The sequence below is a fragment of the Myotis daubentonii genome, chromosome 5 (genome assembly GCF_963259705.1).
Source record: "Myotis daubentonii chromosome 5, mMyoDau2.1, whole genome shotgun sequence".
Classification (NCBI taxonomy): domain Eukaryota; kingdom Metazoa; phylum Chordata; class Mammalia; order Chiroptera; family Vespertilionidae; genus Myotis; species Myotis daubentonii.
Window position 1 is genome coordinate 72,687,953 of NC_081844.1, and position 12,413 is coordinate 72,700,365.

The window sequence follows — 12,413 nt, forward strand, 5'->3', positions numbered from 1 at the left end:
AAATTAAAGAGAAAAAATAGCACTTTTAGGTTATTTTACAGATGTGATTAATAAAAAGTGAAATTAAACTAAATTTTTAGAAAATATCCATTGTCCTCATACATGAAGTCTTCATGACAGCCAGCCAGCCCAGAATATATAGACTTCTGCATCTGGAAGAGCCTCTGCCAACCCCTCAGCTGGACACCCAGAAGCAGAGGTGCAGAAAGCAGCTGGGCCACAGAAAGCAGCGACAGGAGGCGGACTATCATGTCCCAAGTAGCACATACAAACTTCCTCCCAATGACCTTCCCCGAGGTGGAATGACAATAATTAGCACTTTCTTTCCTCTTCCTCCCTCCAGACAAAGGGCCTCTGATAGACAGGAAATGTTCCTTTCTGGCTCTCCTGAAACTTAAACTCTGTGCAACAGGGAAACCAGCCCCAGCAAAGTGCTGACAGCCGGGCAAACACATTCTTGCATCTTCTTCAGCTAAGGCTGACGCTGAGGACTAAGGTGCAGTTAGAATTCATCACCTGCTCACCACTTCACTCCAGGTTCAAAAATGGTCCACACACCAGCAAGAAAAAGGACTAAGTAGTCATGTGTCAACCACTTCTCATAATTTCGTATTTTCTGTCTGAATAGAATTTACTAGATATCCCAATAGCTGTTACACAGATTAATTTTAGCTGCCTTCGATGACTAGAATCAAAGGCTACCTCACATATTCTTTCTCTTAAAAACTGTTTACTAAAAAACAAACAAACATATGTCTAGTAAATTTGAACACACACACACACAAAATACAAGAGGAGAGATGACTCCACTTTTACTTCAGGAGATAGTCACCAATCCTTCCTTGTGAATTCCCTACTAGTCTTCTTGCTACTTATACATATTCTTTTAAAAGTTAATAAATTGCCCCGATTTGTTTCTCTCCTTGAGGGCAAGAACCTTACTTTATTCTTCTTAGTACTTCCTTAGATTTAATTAAATATTTAAGTAACCACAAAGAGCATAAAAATGCGAGTTATTATGTCCCAGAGAAATCTGGATAAACTGAAAATACTTTGTGTTGTAAGTATACGATGTTGTAATTATACACTGTATTTTTTATTTACCTCCTTTTGGTGTTTTGAAATTAAACCAGCCACATTAAATGGAAGTTTTAAATTCTTTAAATTATAGACGCTCTCGCGTTTGACTTTCCACAGAAACATTGAGTGACTGCTTATGACTCCCTCAGCTGCTAAATTATCAAAGGCAGTTCATAAATGGGTCAATTTCAACTAAAACAATACTTAAGCATTTGAGATTTTTTTAATCATTCTCTGAAAAACAGGATTTTGCAATAACTTTACAGGTGCCCCTTAGATGGTTAAGCAAAATAATGTGACAAGTCCATACCTGTTGGAAGACTGTTGTGCCCTGACTTTGTGACAGGAGATTCCTGCACCACGCTTCCTCGATTACCCACCGCATTGGACATCCAGTTATAGAAACTCACTGATGATGGCTCAGATAGCAAGGGGTGTTCAGATAACATATCTGTAGCCACTGTATTTCCTGAAAATAAAGTTTTACTGAGTATAATATTACTTATGTACTAAGAAGAAAATGTGATTTATGTAATTTTTTTTGAAAAGTCACATTAAAATACCTATATATGCAGATGTTTTCAAATTCATAGTATGACATTGGTATTTGGATATTAAGGCACTAATAACTAACTTATTTATTATACCACGGAAAAATTCATTTTTTGTCTGGTCTAGACATCAACCCACATCACACCTTGGCTGTCAAATGCTACAATTTAAAAATGTAAACTAAGGGCAAGAAGATACTAACCTGTTACAAAGAGAAGTTTCCCAAAATACTCTCTCAGAGATAAGTTGCAATATGAAAGATTAGTTATGCATCCAAAATATATATCTAAAAAATCTTAAACCTTTTTTTTTTTTTTTTTAATTCTCCCACAGAAGTAAACTTGTAATTGTCAAAACCAAGGCCACACCTGTTCTCGTCAGGGAGTTACTTTTCACAGCTGCACTGCTCCTTTGAGGAGTGCCCTCCAGGAGGTTGTGCAAGCTTGGGAAGCTCCCGGTCAGGTAGCTGAGCAGGCTCTCCTTCCGTGGACTCTCCTTCACTGGCATCCCAACACGGCCCACATGCACTGGAGAATCCGTGGCGGTGTCTCCACTGGTGTAGCTCAGGGAGTGGTATGGGTGGATGCCCTGCAGAGAAACCACACAGGCTCTTCCTTACACACACAAACGTGACGGCTAAGAACTACAACTGCTGTTACCCTTGCCATTACTGCTTACTACGGTTCACTCAATACCAAACAAAACATCATCACTGAAAACATAAAACAGCCTCACTCAAACTGTATATTGATCATGCACAATTATAAGATGATCAATATTCTCAATATTGTATTTTATTGAATATTCAATAAATTTAAAAGAGAGCCCTAAGGCCTGGTAATTAAAATAGTCCTTATTCAATATTAATTACTACTGATGATATAATTTTCAAAGAAATGTGCACACTAAAAGTTACTAATCAATATAAAGTTAATTTCAATATAAAAATACTACTTTTACTAAATTTACATCTTTAGGGTGGATACCTAATAGCTGAATTTGAGATGGCAAAAGTTAGGTATTCTCTGCAAGTCTAACTAACACTAACTAAAAACAGTAATAATGAACCTTTATCTTTAATGCAGAGTCACTGTGGGTGTGAGTCTTGGAGAGTTTCCTCATTATCTCAGCGCCAGTCACAGGCCCAGAGCCGCTGGGGGGAGGTCGGCTGGCTGTTCCTTCCAGCAGCATCGTGTGCTCGCTGACTGTGGCTGAAATCAGTGAAAAGAGTAAGTGAAAAGGGCTGCAGGTTGTCAGACATGCTCCTTAAGCATCAACTCCAGTGTTCCTGGTGGTGCCCCTACTCTCAGCCGTAGATACTCCTTGACAAGTTCATTGTGGAATCTTCTGTAATATTCACTCCTTTTTAAATTTTTATGTTACTCTTCCAACCCCAATCTTCTCACTAAGTCTCAAAAAAGGAATAAACAGGTTCTATTCAATCTCAAATATGCCACCCAATGATAAGAGACCAAAAACCAATTCAACTCAGCTCAAGAGAGCACAGACTTTTCACAGATTAACACAGGCATTTGTAGATAATTAATTAAAAGGGATAGTTACTACACTATTCTTTCAACTTTTGTACAGACTTGAAATTTATCAAAATAAATAATAAAATCCAGCCTATTACTCATAAAACATTCATTTCTTAAATATAATTTAAAAATGTTTGAAAACCAAAAAGAAAAACTGGGTAAAGGATTAAATATCAACTAGAGGCTCAGTGCACAAAATTCGTACACAGTAGGGTCCCTAGGCCTGGCTTACGATCAGGGACTTTGGGGCCTTCCGGCTGCTGGCCAGGGCCTTCCTTCCCTGGCTGCTGGCTGCCAGCTGGGGCCTTCCTTTGTTCCGCGCCACCCCCTGGTGGTCAGCGCACATCATAGTGAGCAATCGAACTCCTGGTCTCCCGGTCAATCTCCCAAGGGTACAATTTGCATATTAGCCTTTTATATATATAGATGTTCTGAAAGCTCTAATTTTAAGACTGCTTTCTTTGCCCATGGTACTTCTAATATTTTTTCAAATTATCCTAAGATAAATTGCAGTGCATAGTACATTTCATAATAATAATAATAATTAAACTTTGAAAAAGCATTAAAGTATGTATAGGGTGGGGCAAAAGTCAGTTTACAGTTGTATGTGAAACAAGGAGTTTATGCCTGCATTATTAATTTTCCATACAAAGAGCTGTGACACCCCCCTACCCCCGTGTGCCCCACCTATACACTGTGAAACACAGGGGTACTGCCTGTGTTATGGCACAGCCATCAGGCTCTCAGAATCTGAGGCTGAGTACAGGCCTCCAAATATTGCATAAACTCAGATCTGAACAAGCACTGAGTAAAAATCAAAGGCTCCTTTAAAGGCACAGGACAAGTAGAGAGGCGTGACATCTCTGGTGGGAAAGTTTACTATTATAAAATTCATGGTGCCAGATCACTTTGAGAAGACCTTCTTTCTCACTGCAATGTACACATTTACTGTAATTACTGTGGTATTATGTGTTGCTGAGGTTTTTGAGATCATATTTAGAAGACTATGCTTTCTAAATTAAGCAGTGACCCAGAGATTGATTAGTTACCATACCACAGTTATTTATCAATCACTGTAATTTATTTTTACCTTATTCAGTGAGTACCTCAATATCAAACATAAATATTTATTCTTTAAATATAAAAAAATAATAAAATAAAGGCACAGGGCAAGATGATAAAGAGATAGATATAATTTTTAAATAGAGGTAAATGTGATTAACTCAAAATATTCTAGTTATACAAAGATATCTGTTGTTTAGACTGGATAGGTTAGGAGAAGAAGTTTACTATATTTCACAAAATTAAACTTGAGAATCAAATCTGTATGAGATTCCAACATTATTACCATTTATTTGGACTAATACAAACCATACTTATATAATTAAACCATGACAATAGAAATATCAAATTTGGGACACATATCATTAAAATTATCACATGTACTAGGTTACCAAGTGCATAATAACTAGCTAAAATATTTACAAAATTACCTGCATCAAATTCAAATTCTGCTCCATCAGCACTGGTATCACTTTGAAGACCACCTCCATTGTCCAGTCCAAAGCCATCTTCGTGTTCATGGTCCACAGCTGCTTGGGGCTTCAAGGGCTGAGTTGGCCGATGTAAGTTGACTCCTTTAAAGGTTGGTGTCACCACAATGAACTTCATCCACTGCCTTGCCAGGGCAACTAACCCTTTCTTTAAGGTTACCAAGGCAGGAAGTCCATCACCCTGTAACAACAATGATGTCGTTAGAAGTCACCTTACTATATAATAACAGTTACCATTTAAGTGCTTTGCATATATTTATTCATTTAACTCTCATAACCCCCACTGGGAAATGAGGAAACCAGAATTTATATGTTAAGTAATTTGTCCAAGGTTACACAAGAAAGTCAGTGTTTCAAGCTGACAACAGAACTCAATCTCTAAACACAAGGTTGCTTCTCCTATCATGAACAGCACTGCAGCTCCAGGGAAATAAGACTAAATGCAGGTATAAGACTGGGGTTCTTCTGAAGAAGCATTCAATCCACTTTATCTTTTGCCAATTGAAGAATCAAATGTATTTTGAACAACCTGGGATATTCATTAAGCAAAAAGGGAATGAAATTATTCCCTCCAGAGATTATTTTTAGAATTAAAAATAATAAATTTCTATAGGTAAATGCTGGATGTAGCTGGATTTGTAACTGCTTTGAAAGTTAAATGTATTGTTAACAATGATAAAATTTAGAATATATTTGATTTCACATGGTTATGATTGTAAGAAAGAAAACTTGGCTCTTTTTCCTATTAGAGCCTCAGCCTGAGGAGAAAATATCCAACTCCTCTCCATCCCCTTTCCTGCGATTCCCCTGTATTAGAAGAACCTCATTTACTTTCTGCATCTGCCCTTTCATTCCCAGGCTCAAGTGGTCCTTCGTCTTAATGGAAAGCATACCTGGGCAGAGCATCCATGGAAATGCAGTCATTCTCTCTGTTCCCGTCTCTGCCTACAGCACCATGGGTAAGTTAGTCTCACATTGGGGACTCCCAGTCCTCAACGCTCAGGTGGCAGTAGAAACTAGAAACTCTACCAGCCTCAGGCCAAGTACCTTTTTTATATCCATGACTTATTGGAGATTCTGGCATTGGAGGTAAATAGGAGCTTGACTGGCCATTACCAATATGGATACATTGACCACTAATTTGGCTTCAGATTCCCATGTATTCTCTATTGACCAGAGCTTGGCAAGGAGAAGGAAGCTCCTCCAGTTCTACACCCCTAGGTATGTGTCACCTTCTGAAGTGCTTTTCAAGGGGTAGAGATAGTATATTTATTTTGTACAATTACATAATATCCCCCCATCACAAATGAGTCCTTATTTTATTAAACATTGCTATGATATTTGACTCTAGTGATTACTCTCTTACTTGCAATTCACTATACTTTGGCTTCCAGACATTCTTTCCTGGCTCTCCTTTCCCTCCTCAGCACTCTGTGTACCTCCATCCACCTTCCCCACCTATTTAACACATTGTGTACCGCTCATGAGTTTTCTCGTGTTTCACGCGCCATCTGTTATGGACCTGAGATGTCAACACACTGTCTTGTCCACTGTGGGGCGCGGTTACAGTGTTTTGGCCAGGTTCAAGCCTCGGACTAATGAAAGGACAGGGTCCTCTCACTGCCACGTGCAAGTCCCAGCTGGAGGGCAGGGCCCTCCCAGCACAATCATAGCCAACGGCTATGGTTGTAAGCTTGAACCTATGGTCCGAACACGTAGCCCCACATGCCTTGTGATAGAGTTCAGGTGCATATAGTTAAGTGAGGTTGAGACTCACGAGAATGCTGTAAACAACGTGATCACACCCCTACTTTGCCTCATGGCATCTGCTATAAAATAAAGACACGGCTTGTGGGTGCTGGCGTTGTCTCCTCTTCAGGGAGCAGCGTCCCACCGAGACCCAGCTATTATTCTCTTGTCTGTCTTTCCTTAATCCTTTCACCCCCCCCCCCCCCCCACTCAGAGACACCCTTGGCCGTGCTGGCGCGGCACAGTCCACATCTAATGAAGTGATCTCATTGGTGGAAACCGTGCAGGTCAATCTACAAAAAACTATATAATTGCACGAACCCATAAAGCATTGCAGTTACATTGTATTTTGGTCATTCGAATAGTCTTCGTCCTCAAGTTACTGGCGCTTGGCATATGGCTTAGGGGGTGGGCAAACTTTTTGACTCGAGGGCCACAATGGGTTCTTAAACTGGACCGGAGGGCCGGAACAAAAGCATGGATGGAGTGTTTGTGTGAACTAATATAAATTCAAAGTAAACATCATTACATAAAAGGGTACGGTCTTTTTTTTTTTTTTTAGTTTTATTCATTTCAAGCAGGCCGGATCTGGCCCGCGGGCCGTAGTTTGCCCACAGCTGGCTTAGAGATTTCTATGCAGTACGCAATGTGTTAATACTGGTATTCTTCTGGGATCCATCCTTGACCAGGTTCTTACTCAACCTTCCATCCCTAGAAGTCTCATCCACGTCAACAGCTTTTAACACCTTCATGTTGTCAACTCCCAAATCATTAATCTGAGCCTGCTGTTGTCTATGAGCCTGTATTTCTAACCATATTTCTCCTCTGGACTTCCCCTATGCATCTCAAATCCTGCAGGTCAATGGTTCCTCAACAGAACAGAGGCTACTTCAGAGCTAACACATGGTTTCAGTCACTCACCATTGTAGCATCCTCGATAATGGAATAATTTGCCTGGTGCAGGTAGTGGTGGAGTATATTACACAGTAAACAAGAAGGGTTTTCTTGGAGAAAGCGAGCCAGTTTTGTAAGTCTGTTGTATTTACTTCTTAGGGGAAAATGCATACTTTTATTCTGAAACAAAGCAAAGATAACAGGCTTAGAATGATGTATTAAAGATAGTACAAATGAAAGACATCCAGTCACTAAGTACTCACAAGTGAGATGTTTCCCAACAATGATAAATGGTCAGGATCGTCTTCCATAAATTCTGTATCTCCATGTATAGAAGACTTACCTCTAGCGCTTCAGTCATGATGCATCCCATCACAGCACAGAGTCTCAGCGTTCCCTCTGTTTCCAATTTGTTCAAGGACGACTTGAGCTGGTCAACGGGAACGAGCCACGCACCCACCGCAGGGGTCGCAGTGCTTAAGAGGTTTAGCTGCCTTCAGATTTATTTTAGAAAATTATAAAAACGAGCGTCAAGATTTTATTTCAAATGATCTTCCATCTCTACTGTTCTTAGCAGCTATTTTATTTAGGCAAATTACTTTTCCTTTTGACCACCAGATAAATTATGAAGATATAACTTCATAATTCATCATATTTGGAGAACAGATAATAGAAAAGAAAAAATATTAAAAAGCTTATTAGAGGTGAAAAAAAATAAGTTAATGGCAGGGTAACATGTGAAATAAAACTAAGCCCTAGAAAAGAAAAATGGTCAAACAAGCTGACAATAAGGTCAACAGAGAGTCTGAGGTAGGAAAGATGGGGAAGAGGTGGCAGCCCTCATATTAGATATATCCAAAAAGTAATTCAAAACATGCATGAAACAGAACTGCATGCCATTTAAATAAAGAAACACCAAGCGACAGTAGTACACTTTTCAGACTTTTTACCTAGAAAATGCATGAGTGGGAGACCTCACGTTGGTGGGAGCTGCGAAACTAAACCAAATCTCCTGGATGGTCAGCTTCATGCTGCAGGAATCGGGGGGTGGTGGCATAAGAGGCACATCTTTCTTCAAATCATCAGATTCAACTCCTTCATCCTAAATAATAGAACACCCAAAACTTTTTGTTTAGGGGCATTAAGTTATTTTTTCTAGATGAGGAAAGTGAGAGAAAGAGGTAACTTGCTAGAAACCACACAACTCTTGAGCAGAGTGGGTGGTAGAATTAAGGTCTTCTGCTTCCTATTGCAATCAATTTCCTTTTCCATTTAACAGAATATTTCAAACTTCCAAATAAAGAGCCATAATAAATACTATTGTAACACATTTTCAAATAAATAACATGCTACAAAAAATTCTTACGTTATCTTACATGCTATTATCTAAAGCTATATTGAGAAATGGGAATATCTTTTAGATGTGTAATCACCACCCTTCAAAATATAGGCAGGTAAGAAGCATGATATTAAAAAAAGAAAGTCTCCTGCCTTTTACATCTACTTAAAGTCTCTGGATTCACTTTTAGATAGCATTGGTCAAGATAAAGAAAAGACTGGCATTTTCTTCTGTGGTGATTGAGGAATGAAGAATACACACAAAACACCTGTGAGTCCTAAGTGTTACAGAACAATGTGAACTATAGGCCCCAGTGATTTTAAAGTCAGCAGGCACTACATATAAGTCCGCACTCCCTTATTTGCATTTCTAAAATCCATGACATTCTGAAATAAGCCAGTCAGAGAAAGATAAGTACCACATGATCTCACTCATATGTGGAATCAAATGAACCAAATAAATTGAGGATCAAAAATAGACCCAGAGACATAGAAGCTTGAAAAGACTGTTGAACCTCAGAGGGAAGCCAGGGGAAGGTGGGTGGGAAGAGATCAACCAATGAACTTGTATGCATATATGCATAACCCGTGGGCACAGACAATGGGATGGTGAGGGTCTGGGGGAGGAAGGTATGGAAGAGGGTTGGAAGAGGTTAATGGGGGGAAAAGGAGGACCTATGTAATACTTTCAACAATAAAGATTTAAAAAAATAAAATCTAATATTTTTCTGTAAATGTGGCATCAAAACCTGATCTGAACTGATGAGAAGCTATTTACCCCACACCTGGTATTTTTATTAAAATTGCTGGCTGCAGAAATATTTAAGTATTTCAAGATAAAGCTGCCTCAGATTCCATTAGGAGTCTATGTAACATATAGTACACATACATTACCAAGTCCTCACTGTGTGATAGACACTGAGTTAAGCCTTTCCTGTGTACTGTCTCCTCCAAACGTCACAACTTTAGAAGAGCAATGTCCTTACAATACTCCTTTACAGATGAAGAAACTCGGGAAAGGGAAAATAATTTGCCCCAGGTCACCAATCAGTGACACAACTCTTTAGAAATCTAGAATTTTAAATATTTTCATTATTGCTGTTCCTATACTCATCACTATGAAATTCTACCCTAATAAAAATAAATGAGTGACACTGAAGGTATTCTTCAGGACCCTAAATGAAACTGGCAGATATTGACAAAAATATTAAGAACTTACATGAAATATTACCAGTAACAAAACTAATTATTTAAAAAGTGATTCTGCTAAAATCATTCAAACAACATAAAAACAAAGCCTGCTTTTTTTAAATTCTACTAATTCATTAATTCAGCAGATATTTTAAGTGCCTAATATGAACACAGTATTATGCTAGGTACTATGATAGATATAAACATATTTAGGCATTGGTGCCTACAAAAATTATACTCTAGTACAGTGGTTCTCAACTTTCCTAATGCCACAACCCTTTAATACAGTTCCTCATGTTGTGGTGACCCCCATTTTCATTGTTACAAATTGAACATAATTAAAGCATAGTGATTAATCACAAAAACAATATGTAATTATATATGTGTTTTCCGATGGTCTTAGGCGACCCCTGTGAAAGGGTCGTTTGACCCCCAAAGGGGTCGCGACCCACAGGTTGAGAACCGCTGCTCTAGTAGCAGTGTAATCATCAAAATGCCTTGACTTAAGCAAAATCCAAACTACAAAAAGACAAGCAAATATACTTCAGAAGTTAATTTTGAGTTGGTACGTCATTTTCTATGTTATGTTTCCAAAGCATTATTATTAGAAACCTGCTCATGTTTCCAAAGCATTATTACCAACCTGCTCATCGGAAACAGAATTTCCATTTAAGTCTGAAGAAGGGCTTGTTCGGTCACAAGGAAGATTATCATCAGAGACGTCGGTGTTATAGCCACTGCCGGTCGGAGAATCAGAAGAATTATTGGATGTCAGCACTCCACCCCCTTCTGTGACACTAGCTTTGCCCATCGTTCCAAAAGTATTATACAAAACAGCACCGGACTGTCTTCCTCCTATATAAATACGAGAATGTATTTATTAAAACACTCGGTATCTCAGTGATGTACTCTACTGTATCCATAAAGATAAAAATTAAAATCTCACAAAGATCCCTTTTATTCTCACCAAAACTTGCCCTTATCTATAAATATACAACTACTATTATTATTATACTAGAGGGGGGTGCATCCCTCAGCCTGGCCTGCGCCCATTTGCAGTCCAGGACCCCTTGGGGGATGTCCACCTATCGACTTAGGCCCACTCCCCGGGGGATCAGGCTTAAGCTTGCAGTCAGACATCCTTCTGGCAGCCAGGGAACCCTCGGGGGATGTCCAACTAAAGGCTTAGGCCCCCAAGGGATCAGGCCTAAACTGTTAGTTGGACATTCTTAGTGCTGCCACGGAGGTGGGAGAGGCTCCTGCCACCACCTCTGAACTGGCCCACCATGAGCCAGCTTCTGGCTGAGTGGCACTACTCCTCAGTCTGACCTAAACCCTAGAGATTAGCACTTCATTTTACAACTTTTTCTCTGTTTATAGGCAGCAGCAAACTCAGACCACACAGTCAGGTGTGCGAGAAATGTTGCTTTCTTTATTGTTTAGTAACCAAACCTAACTTCAACTTCAGCCCCCATTCTGCCAAGTGAAAAAACAAAAACAAAATATTATTTATCTTAGGTTCCTCACCCCCTTCTCTGGAGTTGTACTTCCATGTCAGACAGTTTATATCGCAGGCAGAGGTGCCAAAAACCGAGCAGGGTCAAGAACATCTGGACCTCAGTCTTCTGTCTGGGCTGGCCCACAGCCAGCTGCCCTTGATCCTCACCTCAGAGCTCAAGTCCATGCTGATCCCTGGTATATTCTCCTCATCTGGGCCTTGAGGTCTCTTGAGTCCAATTCACTCTCTCCCTCCCTCCCTGCCACCTTCTCTCACACAAATAGGTATTGGGCTTTCTGGAGTGAGGTCCTCTGACACCTCCTCAGCCTCAATGCACAAACACCATCTTGGTGCCTTGGTCACAGCCACAAAGCTGTGTGGCTGCTCTCAGACCCTCCGTCTCCTGCTGCCTTAGGGAGTGACTCAGTGGGAGGGGAGGGTCACAGTCCTTTCTACATGGCCGCCAACAAACACTCAGTGTTCCTTCCCTCTAGTTCTCCTTCTTCTCCTCACCCCAGTCCAGGCATGTCTATGTGCAGGTCAGGGGAGGGTGGGAGGCAGGGGTGTCTCTGACCCAGCACACAGGCTTCTAGATCCACTGCTTCCCCGGGAGGTCTTCCATGCTCTGGACCTCAACACCCAGAACCTGTCCCCTCTCAGCTGCAGGTCTTTGCCCGCAGTGGTCAAGTCTGTTTAGAGCAGTGGTTCTCAACCTTGGCTGCACATTAGAATCACTTGGGAATCTTTTTAAAATGCTGATTTCTGGGCCTCATCCTCTGGAAATTCTGTTTCTTTGTTACTAATGTTGTGGCCCCACCCCATAACAAAGAAACAGAATTGCCGGAGGATGAGGCCCAGAAATTAGGATTTTAAAAAGATTCCCAGGTGATTCTAATGTGCAGCCAAGGTTGAGAACCACTGGTTTAGAGGCTTGAAGTCAAAAAATGCCTCTTTGTTCTCTGCTTTGTGGAGGCGGTAAGCGTGGAACATTCCTGCCTGGACTGGGGAGGGGTCTCTGGG

General features: G+C 40.2%; 1 protein-coding gene across 16 annotated transcripts in view; it reads right to left on the reverse strand.

Annotated features, from left to right (window-relative positions):
* The window catches only part of BLTP1 (bridge-like lipid transfer protein family member 1), a 170,991-nt gene that overhangs the window by 76,421 nt on the left and 82,157 nt on the right, over positions 1-12,413 (reverse strand). For all 16 annotated transcript variants that reach the window (XM_059698107.1, XM_059698112.1, XM_059698108.1 and 13 more), the window contains 8 exons: positions 10,539-10,750; positions 8,317-8,468; positions 7,710-7,860; positions 7,394-7,546; positions 4,664-4,904; positions 2,701-2,843; positions 2,001-2,220; positions 1,391-1,549 (listed from right to left, as the gene is read on the reverse strand). In XM_059698107.1, coding sequence (XP_059554090.1) covers positions 1,391-1,549; positions 2,001-2,220; positions 2,701-2,843; positions 4,664-4,904; positions 7,394-7,546; positions 7,710-7,860; positions 8,317-8,468; positions 10,539-10,750 — 1,431 coding nt within the window. The remainder of the gene's footprint in view (positions 1-1,390; positions 1,550-2,000; positions 2,221-2,700; positions 2,844-4,663; positions 4,905-7,393; positions 7,547-7,709; positions 7,861-8,316; positions 8,469-10,538; positions 10,751-12,413) is intronic.